Below are 17,290 nucleotides of genomic sequence, written 5' to 3' on the forward strand. Positions count from 1 at the left end.
CAACAAAGCAAATAATAGAGAAATGTAGTGTTAGTGCTAGTGTTTCAAGTGTTCGCCGAATTCTACTATCCTGCAAAAATATCAAGAGGTTAAAATTGAAAAAGAAACCTTCGTTAACAACGAAACACAAAGTAGAACGTTTACGCTTTGCAAAAGAATGAATGCATTGGAAAAAGAAATGGAGAAGGATACTATTTTCAGATGAAAAAGATTCAACTTGGATAGTCCTGATGGCTTCCAATATTATTTTCATGACATAAGAAAAGGGACAATGTCAGCAATTCGACGACAAATGGGAGGAGGCAGCGTGATGGTTTGGGTCGGTATCGGTTATTTTGGCAAAACAAGTATCAAGTTCATCAATGGGAAAATGAATAGTGTCCGATACATAAATTTAATCAAAGAACAAATAGATAATCATGCAGAACGCATTTCTGGATTATTACATCTTTCAACAAGATAATGCATCTGTACACACATCAAGATTGATCCAATCATATTTTAATGAAAATAATATATCTATTTTGCCGTGGCCTGCACGCTCCCCGGACCTTAATATTATTGAAAATTGCTGGGCAGAACTTGTTCACGGTGTATACGCGGATGGAAAGCAGTATCAACACGTACAAGAATTAAAAAATGCAATTGTACGCGAATGGGATACGTTAAGTCAAAATTATATCCAGAAACTATATAAATCGATAGCAAATCGTATAATAGAAGTAATAGAAAATAAAGGAGGATGTATCCATTATTAAATAAGTACATATGTTTCATAAGTAATTATCGTTAGTTACGATTTATATTGATTATTATTTTCTTATTGTACATGTGCTATCATTTCTTAAAATAAAAAAATTTTTTTTATTATACACTAAACCTCACAATATTTTTAATTATTTTTAACGAACCGCATATTCTGAGCTCATAATGTTTTGATATTATACGTTATAGACGAAAAACTTTACACGCGTCATTAAGAAATTAAGGATAGTACACCTGGGTTATCTTTTTGACGAGGAGTGAAAGTACCAAATTTGGATTTATGTTTTTATGTGAATATTTAGTTTGCACATTAGTTGGGTTTTAACATTTTGTATATTATTTATACGTAAACGTGGAAGGTTTAATTATTTTATATTCACGCGGCGTACGTTCCTATGATAAAACAACAATGAGAATGACGATTTATGATAAGCTGTTTAGAAGTATCGTTTTGATACCAAATTGCTAGCAATACGAAAGAACTCTGTCATCGTTGAATGATTTATGGTGTTGGTTATTGGTACGATCTACATATGCATATGCAAGAGATTTTGTATATTGGCAGATCGCTTTATTGCTAGCTTTCAGTCTACTTTGCGTAGTTCATGTTCAAAGGTGTGACAATCAAAAGTTGTTCCTCTTTCTCACAAGAAATATGTTTTATATCAATTTTCAGTATTTCCAATAATTTTCAAGTTGTAAAGATATTTCAACATTAAGCTTATCTTTTCCTTTCGGTATTTATAACCGCATCAACTGATCGCACGGGCTATTTGTAACATAAAACAATGGAAAGATAGACGTGGCACTGTAGATTACTATGTCATCTGGAATATTTCAAGTAATTTAATTCAGCTGTTAATATCCTCTCGTATTATTTTTTCAAACAGAAAGAAATGTGTAACGATAAAAAATGCACGATTGAAAGGTCATAAAAATATATGTATAGAATCATAGATTTAATAAAAGTATAAATATAAAATATAGAATTGCGAGAAACATTATTCATTGCCAGTTAATTAGTGATACGTAAATGGGTTAAAAAATTGTTTTAAAGTGGTCTGTAAGGTTGATGACAAGTTTTGAGGACAGTGCAATCAGCAGCTCAACGATTATACCTATGTCTATCTACAAGATACAACTTTTTCACAACAGCAATCAATATGTGACCTAAATTGGTTTCGTAGAAAAAATGGTCATAGTGCTCTAATAGTAATCTTGGCAATTACAGTCGAAATCACGTGTAAGATACGTAAAATTTTAGAGTAAGATCTATTACTCAGCTTGCATTTAACGAGTATCATTGATAATTTTTTACTTTTAATAATATCATATAAAGTGATGGAATATATTATATCAAGACTAAATTCATTTTATGATATAAAATAATTCCAAATTGTATGAAATATCATCTGCATTTTATCGCACGTCTGCCAAATTTTACAAAATTCTGTACCTTCGATTAATCGAATAATAATTATTAATTGTATTTAACGGTATTACGGAATTTATCAGAGAACGCAATATTATTAAATCTGCAATATCAACTTGCCGATTGATTGCATGACGTAACTGATTATTAATTAACGTTGTGATTACTTCAGAATTAGATTATTAACAACTCGATGAGACGCAACGAATAAATAATCTCCTCGATAGTTCTTTTATGTTTAATTACGAAACTTAATAAATAAAAAATCGACGTATTTAAATTACCTGAAATATACTTGTTAAATATGTATACGCAATTTGCTATTAATTGATGGTAGAAAATGTGCAGCCCTGGTTAATGAATTATTATAATTATTACATCATTGTAATAAGTGGCCAATTAAATCGATAGCATGTTATACACGAAGAACACGAAACGTTGCGGCGATTAAAATTAATTTCTATAACTGTCGAAACAAATATAAAATATAATATAAATACTATAAATATTAAATAATATAAATACAAAATAAAATATAAAAAATTGTAATGCTCGTTTCCGTGATTCTATATTTTCATTAATACATCAAATATTATTTACGAATGAAAGGAATCTCCAACTTCAGATATTTCGATGGAAAAATTTAATAAACACACGCATATCTATATCCGTGTAGAATTTCACCGGGAAGAATTAGTTTTTAAGTTTAAGTTTTAAGTTTTAAGTTTTTTAAGTTTTCCTTTTTAAGTTTTCCTTGATTTCTTTTTCTTACTCGCTGTTTATTCCTGACAATTGAAATTCCAATAATTAACGAAAACTTTCTCTGTTTATTGTTACAGAGCGAAAGAAGAACAAAATTGTTGAAGTAGCACACTGCAAACTGTTCGACTCGAGATTCTTTGTAAGCTGGGCATGGTCTTAGGGACGACGGCGGGGCGATGACGCTCTACCACCGTCCTTCGTCATCGCCAGGAGTCCTTCAGGACTCGCACAGTCTCCAGAACCCGATCCTGAGTTTCGCTTCGATCCTTATCTCTGATAACAAAAGTTACTATCGTCGTTCAACGTGGAAACTGGCAAAGACGAACGCCACCATTGCGTTCGTTAGGAGGCATGAAGGATCGACCTCATCGACCTTACCGAGACCACCACGGACAGGCGATGCCTCTAGAAGAGGTTCAGGGATTGCTGCTTCCACCCTCCAGAACAGGTAACACGTTCCTCCCTTTATTTTATCAATTGCCATCGTATAAAGTTTCCCTGTTTTTTTCACACCTTTTTAACGAATTATGAGCTTTTTGTCTTCTCCGTATTGTACCACCTTTGTATCGTTTCTGGAAAAATTTTCTATTATCTTTTATGACTCGAGATGATTTTCATCAGATACATTCTTTGTTTATAACTACGCAGTCTAATGCTAACTTTACCAGGTTCCGTTGAATGACCTGTTTCAAAATTTAATTTAAAACTGTACTTGTTTCTTTCGTTCATCTAACTTTATGTAAATTCCTATATTAAGAAATATCGAAAAATTGATTAATCGGATAATATAAGAATTTGCATAAAGTTAGATTTTACAAAGTTAGAATTTACAGAAGAAATAACAATACATGCACAATTTTCAATGAAATTTTGAAACCGGTCAATTAACCGAGCCAGGTAAGGTTAGCGCTTAGTATCATTTTGATTCAATGGAATAAATCAAACTGCTCCGTATTGGCGATTTTAGTGGAAAATTAAATAAACTAAAATGTCTCTTCGTAATTCACGACAGTCAGCTTTCAACATCGTTAAGCACTATGCGTACTTGTTTAATCTCTTAAGTACAGTTGAAATTTGTGAGGGGCTGTTTCTCTGTACGGCAGAGTTTGACGCGAATTACGCGTAAACGATACAATACTGCAATGTGTGATGGATAATACTGTTCTCCACGCAAGCACATTGGAACGAAGTTTTTGATAATTAAATTATAATTTTTCTTAAAGATATGATGCATATACTTTAACTTTAATAATTTCATTTAATAATGGATAATCCAATTGAGTGTGATATATTTTAAAGCACGGTACGACACATAGACGTCGCAAATTTCAAACTCATAGCGCGATAGTGTTTTTCAAATTGCTCTTCGTTTTTTATTTTGAAACTACATTTTGAGGTTGAAGATTCTAAAGAAATTCAAGGGTACGTATCGACAAGTTAAAAAGAGCATCTAATAATCTATTTTATATATATTTCATCTATTTTATATCTCCATATATCTATATATAATATATATTATAGTCTATTATAAAATCTTTCAAAAAGATTCTAACTATATTATTGTTCATTAATCTATCAATCTGTAAGAATTCTAATTTCCGTTTACTCGTATAATGTACGTTTACACATACTGAAACCAATAATAATTTAATTCTATACTGATTCTACTTTCAATAAATTTTAAAAATAGTAAAATATCAAATCTATTAACCCCCAACTAGATTTAATGCTTCCTACTTTTAAACTATTTAAATTAAATTATACTAAATTCATAAATACTATTTAGAATAAATTTTTATACAAATTTTAAATTTTTCGATTAAATTAATTTTTTAAACTTTTTGTAAAAGAACTAATATATTTGCGACATTACTATAAATATTTAATTGATAGATCAACTATTAAATTCTATTATAAAATATTTAATATTATTGTTTTCCAAATTAATTTTAAAAATTTAATTCAACACTAATTATAAAAATTTAATTTAATATTAATAATTATTATTATTTTTATTAATTATTTCTTCAAAAAGAAAAAATGGAAATTACAATAGTAAATATTTATTTAAATGTAATTTTATTAAATTTAATAATAAAAATTTAGTTTATTTAAATTTAATATATATATATATGTGTGTGTATATATATATATATAGATCTAGGAATATCTATTTTAATTCTATATATTCTGCATGAATATTGTTAACACTGTTATAAAACATTTCGAGGATAAGGATAAGTCTGATGCGAGACAAATGAAGCGTATCATTTAATTCAAACGGTGAGAGAATGAGAGTAGAATGAATCACTATAGATACGCGTAGTAGACATCCGCGAAAGCATAGTACCTAAAGAAACATAGTGGCGCATCGTACCTAACGAGTTAAAGAGCTTCAGAACGGTACACTAGGAACATTTTCATTACATGTAGAGATGATAAAATAAAAAAATTCTTTTATTTATTTAACATGTGTTTTACAAGATGTTCATAGATAACAATTATATATGTGTTTCAACTACTCTTCTAGTGCCGCTTCTCCTTCCTCTTCTTGCCAAGTTACATTTTCTCTTCTTTTGTTGAGGGATCCCTGTCACGCACATAATCACAAACTCACACACTCACACACACAGTAATCACGCGTATCACTGTGCGCGGCCAACGATACTACACACAGCTTTGGTATATGTACTACTGAAGGAACCGGGTAAGGTATGATTTATTTCCCGTATATAAAGTAACATACTACCTTTGCGACAATTAGTGAGAAAGCAAATATCTTATAGGCCACCCAGCGACGAGTTGATGTACTACAAATGCAAGAGTACTTATTATTTACTACATCAACCTCTTAAGTACGGTTGAATTTTGTGCGGGGATGTTTCTTTGTACGGCAGAGTTTGACACGAATCACGCGTAAACGATACAGCACTGCAATTTGTGATGGATAATAATACGACAGAGTTTGACACGAATTACGCGTAAACGATACAGCACTGCAATTTGTCCACGCAAGCACATTGGAACGAAGTTTTTGATAATTAAATTATAATTTTTCTTACAGATATGATGCATATACTTTAACTTTAATAATTTCATTTAATAATGGATAATCCAATTGAGTGTGATATATTTTAAAGCACGGTACGACACATAGACGTCGCAAATTTCAAACTCATAGCGCGATAGTGTTTTTCAAATTGCTCTTCGTTTTCTATTTTGAAACTACATTTTGAGGTTGAAGGTTCTAAAGAAATTTAAGGGTACGGATCGGCATGTTAAAGAGAGCTAATAATAATGGCATATTTATTTTAACGGATAGCAACAATTAATATCTGACACTGGCGTTTCGAAAACAAAGACTATATATTCTGTCTTTATATTGTTAACACTGTTATAAAACGCTGCGAGGTGAAGAAAAGTGTGAAGCAAGACAAAGGAAAACGTACGATCGTTTAGTTCAAACGGTGAGCGAATGAGTCAGTAGACTTACTATAGTGGCGCGTCGTAATATAAGATGACATCCGTGAAAGCCACTATAGTGGCGGATCGTACCTAAGAGGTTATATATACGTAGGTACGCTCAATCGAAAAAACTTCTTGTACCGTTTGAAAAATAATTTTCATTCTTAATCCTAAAACTTTTTTAACCCATCTGTAAATTTGTCTTTGCAAGTTTTCTTCGTTTTTCACATGTTTTATAAATGTTTACTCGGTACTGAACAATTTCTTATACCGTTTGAAGAACAGTTTCTGTCATTGATCCTAGAACTATTTCTATTTTACCGGGTTTGCTTTCACACAAGGTTTTCATAATTTCTCACACAATTTTTAAACGTATACTTAGCTGAAGAAGCTTTTGTACCGCTTGATGGATTTTAAATTTTAATTCTTGAAGAATCCTACTAATTGCAAAAGCCGTAAGAGGAGGCTATGCCAATCGCAAGATTTCATGTTACAATCGTTTTTTTTTATAGAACAAACTTCTCGTAAAATTATTTCTAACTCGATAGCTGGATTTACCTATAATACCAATGTTTTATAAATACCGCAGAGTTCGTTTATATGGACCTGTCGGAGGACTAGTCGTTTCACATAACTAAGTCGTTCGTATAATAGAAGTCCACCTATTTCTCCCCACCATCTATCATTTTTCGTTCAGTTTAATAGAAAGTTCACGTTCGTACGAGAGGAGTCAACGAAACATTGCTTTTACTTTTAAATACATAATCAATAATGAATGAGGAGAGTGTGTCGCATAATGCGTGCCTTTATTGTTTACATTTTATTGTTCGACATTCGTATAAATGGATTCATGCTCGGCAGTAGTACTGATAATACTACATTTATGTGGATATTACATAATCCACATAAATGTATTAAATACAATACCTTCTAATATTTTGTGTATATATATATATATATATGTAGTATAAAAAAAAGAGAGGGGTGTACGCTTTGTTACGCTGCGAGGTTTTAGTATGGGTCGCGTTTCTGGCCGTCGCGCGCGGTTCTACAATGTCGCAGGCGGATCGCCTTACCTGCCCGACGAGGTATGTACAATGTATCGACGAGCGCATAGTTGTCGACAAGCAGCGACTTCCGGAAACGTCGATTTCGGTCTGTTGTTTCATCTCTAAAGAAGGCGGTATACGTGATCATAGGCGCGAGCGGTGGCGCGATCCGAGCGTAGTAGAGGTCGTCTCCTCGAAAAGACCAAGAAATGATCTAAGATCAAGTTAGTCCTTTTTGAAGATTTTAAGAGCACACGTCGAGAGGTCGGGTGTATAAAGCCGCTAAGCCGAACGAACACGTTGACATTGTTTATCACTGAATAATCTGTCACGCTTTATCATTATATTCATTGTTATTAAATACACAAACTATATCAACTTGTTAATAAATAAAACATCCTTACTTGTCCTTGCTCTAGACCTATTTAAGATACTACATATATATATATTTTACACTGGACGATATTTAGGAGAGCGTAGAATTTTTACCGATATTGTGAACAAGATATGGAAAATTCGTCGGGCAATCGTTACGTTAACGATGAATTTCGTTTAACCGAGATTATGCAGCGTCCGTTAAATTTTCATAAAAATCTGAATGGTCCTGCACCGAGTGCACCAGTCGATATAATTTTGAATTTGGTCATCGGTTATGAAAAGCCGAGCTTTACGACGGCTGCTTAAGCAGTAAAATTTTATTGTCTTCCTTTATTACGTATACGATATACTACTGACTCCCGAAGTGAAGTCAGTAGTATTCTACCGGATTATATAGATAGGACGCGATAAGGGTTTGATGTTTCTTCGTATTTATCGTGAAATCTTCGGTACTATGGTCAAATATTTCGAAGGAGAAATAAAACGTGACGAGTAACGATGGCTCGAATGAATAACCGTGTATTGGTTGTATAGCTTTGATAGTTGGGTTTTGTAAAAAGAATTCTTACTTTTTAAGTCATATACTTGCTATTTTTGATCTTTATCATAAACGTCTTACAAGTAATCGAATTTTTCGTATTGGATAGCTACGCGATTTCGATTTCCTTAGCTTCACGAATACGTCTGACCATACGCAGGTTAAATCCTTTTTATAAATCGTAAAAGAAAGTAAAAATAGCATTGATCTACTTGTCTTACATGACCCTTAGAAATACGTCGCAGTTCACAACTACTACATCTTCTTTATCCAAACATAATGTCTCTATTCCCTTATATCTCTTTTTCCTATCTACCAACATTTAGTAAGGATAGTCCCCGAGGAGACCTGGTAAAACTGTGAAACAACGAAAGGTCGTAGTATTATGTCACTGGTTAGTAAGTTTAACCTGTAGGAAGATATATATATATATATATATATATATATATATATCTTTAACCTGTAGGAAGATATATATATATATATATATATATATATATATATATATATATATACATACACACGTACACACAAATATTATATGTCTAATTGTGTCAGAGAAAAGGTCATAGCATTAAGTCATCGGATAGCAGGTTTAACAAAGTATATTTCAGAGTATATTACACATCGACGCTCTTTTCGAGAAATTCATTGTTTTCTTTCGGGAACTTTATCACATCGGATATTTTCGATAATTTATTGAATCGGAAATCAGGGGAGGCATAGATTAAGAGTTAAGTGGCTTTAACGTTGACACAGCTTACTCGAGGCTCGGTAAAACGAAGGTTAATTGCCACTTAGTAACGTTCCCGAGAAACTCATCACCTATTTCCTCGTTCATAATCGTATTCCTCCGAATAATTATAATCTGCCATTGTCAACGACGTCGGTCGGTTGACCGACGTTGATGAATAAGTATAACGCGGAAAAAATTCCAAGTCATCGATTACATGTACTTTAATCGATCTTCGTTGCCCATTTTTATATTATCGAAAATGATAAAACGTGGGAAATATCGTGAGTGTTTAACTATTTGCACGTACCTTCGTTTACTTTTATCGATAGTCTTCAAATTGGTTATGATAAATGAAATTAATTCAATTACTAATAAACTCAGCATTCACGAAAAATGAAGCGAACTGATGTAAACATGCTCGATATAATTTTGTGTTTAAATTACAGAGCCTGGCGATCTAATATCAGATTTACTTTCAAGTTAAAGTAGGATATCTTTGAATATTCATTGACGCGTCGCGAATTTACTCTTCCCGAGGTTAAAGGGTCTTTAGTCACATTGATACGCGATTTTTGCACGGTTGGCTACTCGTCGAATTAGTATTGATCGACTGATTCACGGTGGAAAGTGAGCGGAAAATAGATATTCCTAAACGATGGATTAACTCGAACGATACGAACGTTAAAACGTTAGCGAAATGTTAAATGATTCTGCAGGACTATTCGACGTTTCTATTCGGCTGATGAAATGGTTCGAATAATCGCCTATCCAACTCGTTTGAGAGTTCGAGTCGTTCGAGTGTTAGATGTTCGTCCATCTGATAATTCAAGTGTTTCTGACTTGCAAATCTTCAATGCTGACTTTGCAAGAGCTATGCAAGGGTGATTTTCGACATTATACATGCTGGTTGGTTTTCATCGAACGCAAGAATGTTTCAATGAACGTGTTTCTAAGGTGTCGCGCATGCCATTGTGTGCGCGCTTCACGTACCGCAGAGAAAGGATGAAACATTTTCTATAGAAAATTGCATGCATATAGATGTAACATACCGCATTAACGTAATTGTATTTTTAGTCGAGCTCGTGGTAATTAATTATCGCGTCTACAGCGCCAGTATCGATCGAAAAAATGGCCTCTAGCTATAATAATTTCCCGAGAAACTATATGTAACTTCAGCATACATGAAGTTGCATTCTTTTTCCGTTTATCGAACGAGTAATTTACTCTTGGTTAATTATCACTGGGTTATTTGAGATAGAAATTCTAGATGGAATAAAAAGATATATATGCTTCATTCTACTATCACGCCTGTATATATGAAAGAAAGAAACTTGTTATTGATTGACTTGTTAATGATAAAATTCGTTTATACCGATTATATTTCTAATAATTTTGTAATATCCGTAGTTTTTCTTACACTTGCAGTACATACAGCTTTCTTCATTTCTCCATCGTTTTATGCTTCCGTTGATTACACGATTATCATTTATAAAGTCACATGCATAGTCGAGAATATAATAAAAATTTATAAAGTAATAGGAAGTAATTTATAAAGTAATACAAAGAGCTTTATTAAATACTTTTAATTAAGAATGTGAGATAAGAAACTGCGTGGAAGATAAAAAGATGTAAAAAAAAAGGATTATATAAATTGATCGAAGAAAAAAAAATACAAATGAAACAGTCTTGACGGATTAATGCAAGTTCCAATTTGCAAATTAGTTGGTAAACATACAATACATTGGTCGACAAATTGACCGAAAGTAGTTACCAGCGAGCACCGTCGTTGCAAACATCTAGACGATGTATTTTTGGTGTCCGGACCTCATAGCAGTTTCTCTGTTTTACGACAGGTAACCGGGGACCTCTGAACGTGACGATTGTACAGGTCGGAAAAGGAAACGGGGGCGGTGGAGATGGCGGAAGTGATTTACTGAGATTGGAACCACCGTCGGATTTAAGGCCAACACCGTCGCCCTTATCCGACACGAGTGCTACGCTGCAGTCCGACAACAATGATACTTTTAGCGGAGGTGAGGTTGTTCACGATTATTGTTCCTCATTTTTTTTCCATTGATGCACTCGAATATTGCGATATCTATTTACCTTTAATATCATAATGTGTTGAGAGTTTCACGGCTCGGTTTGTTAGATGGCAATCGACTGTAACCTTGTTCATTGGAAGCTTCTTCATCTTCTTAACACTTTACTGACCGCTAGCTGTTCAACAGTATACGCATGTCCGACCGGCAGCTCAGGCACAGCATATTCTCCCTGCCGTCGGCTCTGTTTCGGTTTAAACTCTCCAATACCATTCTTTTCGTTCATCGCGAATGGTAAGTTTTTCCAATTGGTATTAAACTGTGGGAGCTTACAAGGCAATGCAACTAACGCAATTGAGCAAGGTACCTTAGTACTAAATAACAAATTATTGCTCAAATAATGAGAAAGATTGTCGACGACAAAAAACCGATTAATAGGCTATCGGTCGGTGAGCGTCGGAGACAAAAACCGATTAATAGGCTATCGGTCTTTAAAGTGTTAATTTTTGTGTGTTTCGTGGATCTTTCAAATTGATTTATCGAATCGTAATGGTCTTGTATTTTGTATTATTGTTGACGTTTTATATCTCGGAATAAAGAAAGCAAACACGTGGATGAATGTATTATAGAATTTCTTTATCAGAAATGTTAGAAATTAGGATTTCCAGTGGTTTCTATTCTATATGATAATGTATTGATAAATTGATTTATTACAATGGATTAAATAGAAAACGATAATTATTTAACGTGAACTTAATTCAGTAGTGTGATATCACAATTCTCGATTAACGACTTTTGACTCTCCGGTGGCTAACTGAATATCAACTGCTGCGGTGCCGAAATATATTGATGGCCGTTAGACCTATTGAAGTTTTCCCACTCTTTTTGCTTATCGGCATTTGCGCTTTATCGTCGACATCGTCTATATGTCGGCGATCTTTCCGTGATACTGGGTTGTCAACTAAGTGATTGCGAATTTTGTCATTAGGTGGTAATGACAAAAGGTGGTAATGGAATAGTTGCCAACCCAATATTACTAGAGACGAAAGAAGCTGCTGTAAAGAGAATCGTTGTGCTAAGAACTCAACACTAGAGAAGATGTAGAGTTTTCCTAGAAGTGAGACCTACTTCAACGATTATCGACCGTTTTTCGTCCATACATGTTACTTTGCATAATGGTCAATTATAATCGTTTCTTCTTATTAATTAAACGCTTCTTAATATATCGCGAGAACGGGAAGGAAGATATTTTGTATAACGAGATAATTGAACAAAAGATTGCACAGAGTAAGAGACAGATTATCAGATCGAGAAAATTCATAATCAGAAATAAACGAAACAAACATGCACCGTGCTATGGTATTTCTGGATAAGAAATCATTCTTTCTTCAAATTTTAGTAAAGTAAGTTGGTGAAATGTGAAGAATTGTTGGGATTTCTCGGACACCGGTGGCGTATGTAGGTACAGCTTAAATATTGACTGCGAAGGATCGGCTTACTTTCAGTTCGTAATGGAAGGGTAGATGACGTCATATCCTGTAAGCGGAAGCGTTTCAGGGGTGAGGTCCTGGTTACAGTCAGGTTGCTAAGCAATAGTGTGAGAAAAAAGTTAGTAAAGCGTTAGATCAAAGGTAGATAAATTCATGATTGTATCGAATGTATTTTTGGATACACCGATATCTGCTCTGCGGTACAAACAATATAAGCTTGATAAATAATTTATTATATACGCGATGAGGTATTAAACACGAATATGCTCCGGATTAATATGAAAACAATGGTAGATGGTAAAGAATTTATCGAAAAAGAACAATATACTTGGAAAATGGTGCAAAATATTGGAGAAAAATGTTGTTAAATTAAAAAATTACTTACCACTGTAAATAACGATATATCGGATTTTTAGTATTTTAAATACTTCATTTGAAAATCTAACTTTTTGCCATGTATTTAGTTCAGTTTGATCATTGAATACGTAGTGCATGTAAAACACATTGTCTTTTTCAAATTGCGTTTGAAGGAAAGATTGATCTTATCGTTTCGGACAAGATGTAATTAGTTGAAGATTTTATTTACATCTCAATCTTCCACGCCTTCGGTGTACTTAAATTTCTTAAATGACACAATGCTAGAGTTTTATGGTCTATTGAATTTTATAAGTCAACGATTGTTTGAAAGATCAGATACAGTTATATATCGTTCTCTATATAGATTAATTTCCGTTTTAAACTAATTATTCAATGTCTCAAGTATTCAACTTATTATGGAGAAGAACTAATAAAATATACCGTACTATAATCAGGCAAGAGGACATGAAAAATTAATACCTTTTATAGCTATTGTAACATTAAATTCAATCGAGTCGATAGTATTCTGAGAAAGAAATCGCTCGAAATTGTTCGACTCGTGGCTCGAATAGCATTAATTACGAATATTCCCTGAGAATATCGTATTTCCTTATGGGTGACACGCTTTAATTCCGCATCAAATTGTTTCTGTCCGCTTCAAGTTCATGCGTGGCCGATATTTACTCGCCAAATAATTGGATTACTCGGAACCTGTGGTTCGTGTTCAGCTTGCTGTGGTTTTTTCGTGGGCGCGCTCGACAGTTTTTAATGAAAGAGTGACGGATAAAAAGGCGCGGATCGAACCGCTCGTGCAATCGTGCGTCTCTCCTTCGTCAATTCTGTCCCGTAGCGGCCACAAATTTTTATCTCGTCAGATGACAATCCATTCGATCGAACAGGCGTCTCTTTGTCGCACTCGACAAAAAGTAATGTATTTTTTTGATAAGAAACGTAAGTTGAATTAGCATACTGAATTTTAATTGAAAAAGTTTCGAGCAATTTGCTGTTTGATTGGCGATAGAATTTCACTATTGCAGTTGCCAAATTTGTAAATTTCTTATGTAATAAAGCATTTCATTCTTGGGTTACTCAATAAGAATTTTGCATAAATTTTATTTTACATTTTGATGGAATATCGATTGTATTTGAGTGATTAATGCGTCTCTCTTTGTTTTTTAAAGATATGTATATCGTCAAAAAGAATTGGAAAATTTCATTTGTACGACTTTGTTTAATAAATTAACGAATAAATTCTATCGAACGCAGCGCCAGTGGATAATAAATAATTACGTATTAATCGACTTGAACGTAACTCGTAGTTCATCGGTAACATGATGTTCGATGTTTTGTAACTGCTGCCGCGAGTGTGCAGTGCTGTACGTTGCATAGGGAAATTTTTTCGATCGATTACGAAAACGATGGAAATAATAACAATACCTTCGGAATAGGAGCGTTTATAAAATGATATCATTCTTACTTAAATGATATAGCTCTTGTAAATACGAGATTTACTATTAAGAATCGATGAGGATGATAGCAAATAATAAAATTCGATTTAAGTATTTTAATCAAATATGGGTTTTATTTTATACTATTTTTATCGAACGAAATCATAACTGTGAATTATCAAAGAGATTCGATTGCATTGAACGCGTTTCTATTTCATATATGGACTTCGCGATGTTCTTTTGCAGCGGCTTCGCGAAACATCTGAAGCTTTGACAAATGGTAAATAGTTTATGCGATTATATAACATAATACGATCTCTATGCAGATTATATGTATACGGGATGGATGTATAATACGGAGATGAGTTCCAAGCTACACCGTGTACGTAATTCCTGGTATGAATGAATAATTTAGCGTATTGAAGGCTCATGCTTTAACCAAGTAACAGGATCTTCGGACGAATAAACTAATTAACAATAATGTACTTGTGTTTCCCCTAAGCCTTGAACCAAGTATTTGATTGTTGCATAATAAACAGATTACGGACATTTATGCAAATTCATAATTTTATCAATACACTAAAGAAATAAAAGAAATTAAACAAGTGAAACCTAAGAAACAAAACCTCTGAACGCTTCGATTTAAAATATATCATTTTATATTTTCTATAAATGCATAAACAAAATACGTTTTGAGACGAATGGTATGCGGAAATACACAACTAGTTTTAAAATGAACATTTTTAATCAAACAAAGGAGCATCTGGGACAGTATACTTCTTAAAATAATTGTGTATGTTCTTTTGATTTCTGTAGCTGTATGGTTCGGAGCAATTTGATCAAATTGATATTTATACAGAAAAATGGTCGAAAATCGGTGATTCAACTTATCAAATCGCTGCTTGCAAAATGTAGAACGTACAATTGCTTTGAGAATATTATTGAATCTGTAAAGAAAATAGTTGACCGAAGCTTTCCGAACAAGATAATACACGAATGAAAATAATTATTGAAAGTTTTATGACTTCAAAATAACTGAAAGCCTGATATTTATTATGTAACGATCTGATACTCGTAACAACGTTAATTGTGGTTTAAGCTTGAAATCATAAAACAGTATCTGATAAAGTTCTCTTTTAATGTGCTTCGCGTGTAAATAAAATTATAAAGCTCAGTGTCTATAAATTATTTCACAATGCATAACCAGTGCCGATTAGTCTATGTGAGAGTACTATATACATATATGTATAAACTTCTATCTTGCTATTTGCAAACTTATTGATATTAAACTTTCTCGAACAATTCCTCGATAAATTGTTGTGAATGTCTGTGCACCTGGTGGATTGAAGTTAACTTTTAAAGTTATTTATTTTTATCAGACTGAATCGAAAATATCTATATGTGTGTATATACCTGTATGTATGTATTACGTAACCAAAATGTGCATTTATTGTCATGTGTCATAAATATATGCTTCTACGTTGTTAATATTTATTTGATAGTATTTAATAGGAAGAGTTTATCTTTGCATGTGTGTAGATTTTTCAAAATTTTTCAATACGTGTATACATATTTAAGTTAAAAACTCTGAATTAAAAATTCTAATGTCATTTTTATATTTAGTTTCTATTGCATTCGTTTGCTGATAATTGGAATCTTAAATCATATAAAATTACCATACTTTGTATTTACTAAATTTCAATGAATAAAGAAAATATATGTGAAAATACGAAAAGTAAAATATCTCCGGAACGAATTTCATTAAAAAATATTAGATCCTTTTAAAAGAAACTCTTTAAAAGAAACGGCGCTAACATTACACTAAAATGAAATATTCTAATAGAATGTATAAAAATAAAATATTTGATATGCAGATGATCTAACAATAAACTTTTACGTTATACTGTACGTAGACTTAGCCTAACGTTTTCACAGTTGTCGTATCTATCCTTTAGCTTCGCGGAAACTCAATGCTTCGTGGAATGTTACTTGAAATTCCTGACGAAAAATCTTCAAACTGCCGTATTTTTATCGGTGTTCGGAGTATTCAACGAAATTTTACGACTGTTCAGGTGTTGATCCACGATTACTGTTGGGTGCAAACACCGGCGGCGAACGTAACACGTGGGAGGGTCGTTATCACGTGAAGGAACATCGGCGTGCTGGAAAGGCGACCTTTCAGGGCCAAGTTTACAACTTCCTGGAGCGTCCCACTGGCTGGAAGTGCTTCCTGTACCACTTCTCTGTGTAAGTACCTATCAATTTTATATATATACATTGTTCGATGTTTTTGATGCTTTCGATGTTTCGTATCGTTATTCGTTTTATCGATGATTATTGTTACCGTATGGAATATACGTTATCGCTTTTGTCTTTAGCTTATATCGTACGTTCTGGTAACACTCATGTATGTACTGTTACTATAATATTATAATACTATACTACTGTTTCTGAATATCTATGAGTAGTACAAATGAATATTGATTTTGGAATTTCTCTACGTGATGTAGGAGAAAGCATATTTCAATAGGAGCTTTTAAGTTTCGACGTTTCGTAGTAGAAAAATGTGAACTAACTAAATATTGTATATATTGAAATGACACACGATATAGCTGGTTAAAAGTTTGCTGTAAACCAAGTGGCACAGAAGCTTGCATTTAAAATCTAATACATTTTAGTCAAAATGAATCAGCAGTTTTCGCCTGCGTCATGATTCTAATACATAAACATTGATCGTGGATATTCCATGATGAATAATTTTTTCTACGTGTACGATCTTTTTCCTTTAAAAGTCGTTTGTCCATCGATTAACCGAATTTTTCACGTTG

General features: G+C 33.0%; 2 protein-coding genes across 4 annotated transcripts in view; one reads left to right on the forward strand and one right to left on the reverse strand.

Moving 5' to 3' along the window:
• Positions 1-17,290, reverse strand: part of LOC126915589 (phospholipase DDHD1-like) — a 410,369-nt gene that overhangs the window by 63,582 nt on the left and 329,497 nt on the right. The gene's annotated exons all lie outside the window — the stretch shown is intronic.
• The window catches only part of LOC126915585 (potassium voltage-gated channel subfamily KQT member 1), a 143,532-nt gene that overhangs the window by 20,609 nt on the left and 105,633 nt on the right, over positions 1-17,290 (forward strand). For 2 of the 3 annotated variants that reach the window (XM_050720381.1, XM_050720383.1), the window contains exons 2-4: positions 3,037-3,407; positions 10,979-11,158; positions 16,535-16,709. In XM_050720381.1, the coding sequence (XP_050576338.1) occupies positions 3,311-3,407; positions 10,979-11,158; positions 16,535-16,709 (452 nt within the window). In that variant the 5' untranslated portion in view covers positions 3,037-3,310. Of the gene's footprint in view, positions 1-3,036; positions 3,408-10,978; positions 11,159-11,277; positions 11,462-16,534; positions 16,710-17,290 lie in introns of those variants that run through there. The other variant, XM_050720385.1, reaches the window with a different exon arrangement.

Source organism: Bombus affinis, chromosome 4, assembly GCF_024516045.1.
Source record: "Bombus affinis isolate iyBomAffi1 chromosome 4, iyBomAffi1.2, whole genome shotgun sequence".
NCBI lineage: Eukaryota > Metazoa > Arthropoda > Insecta > Hymenoptera > Apidae > Bombus > Bombus affinis.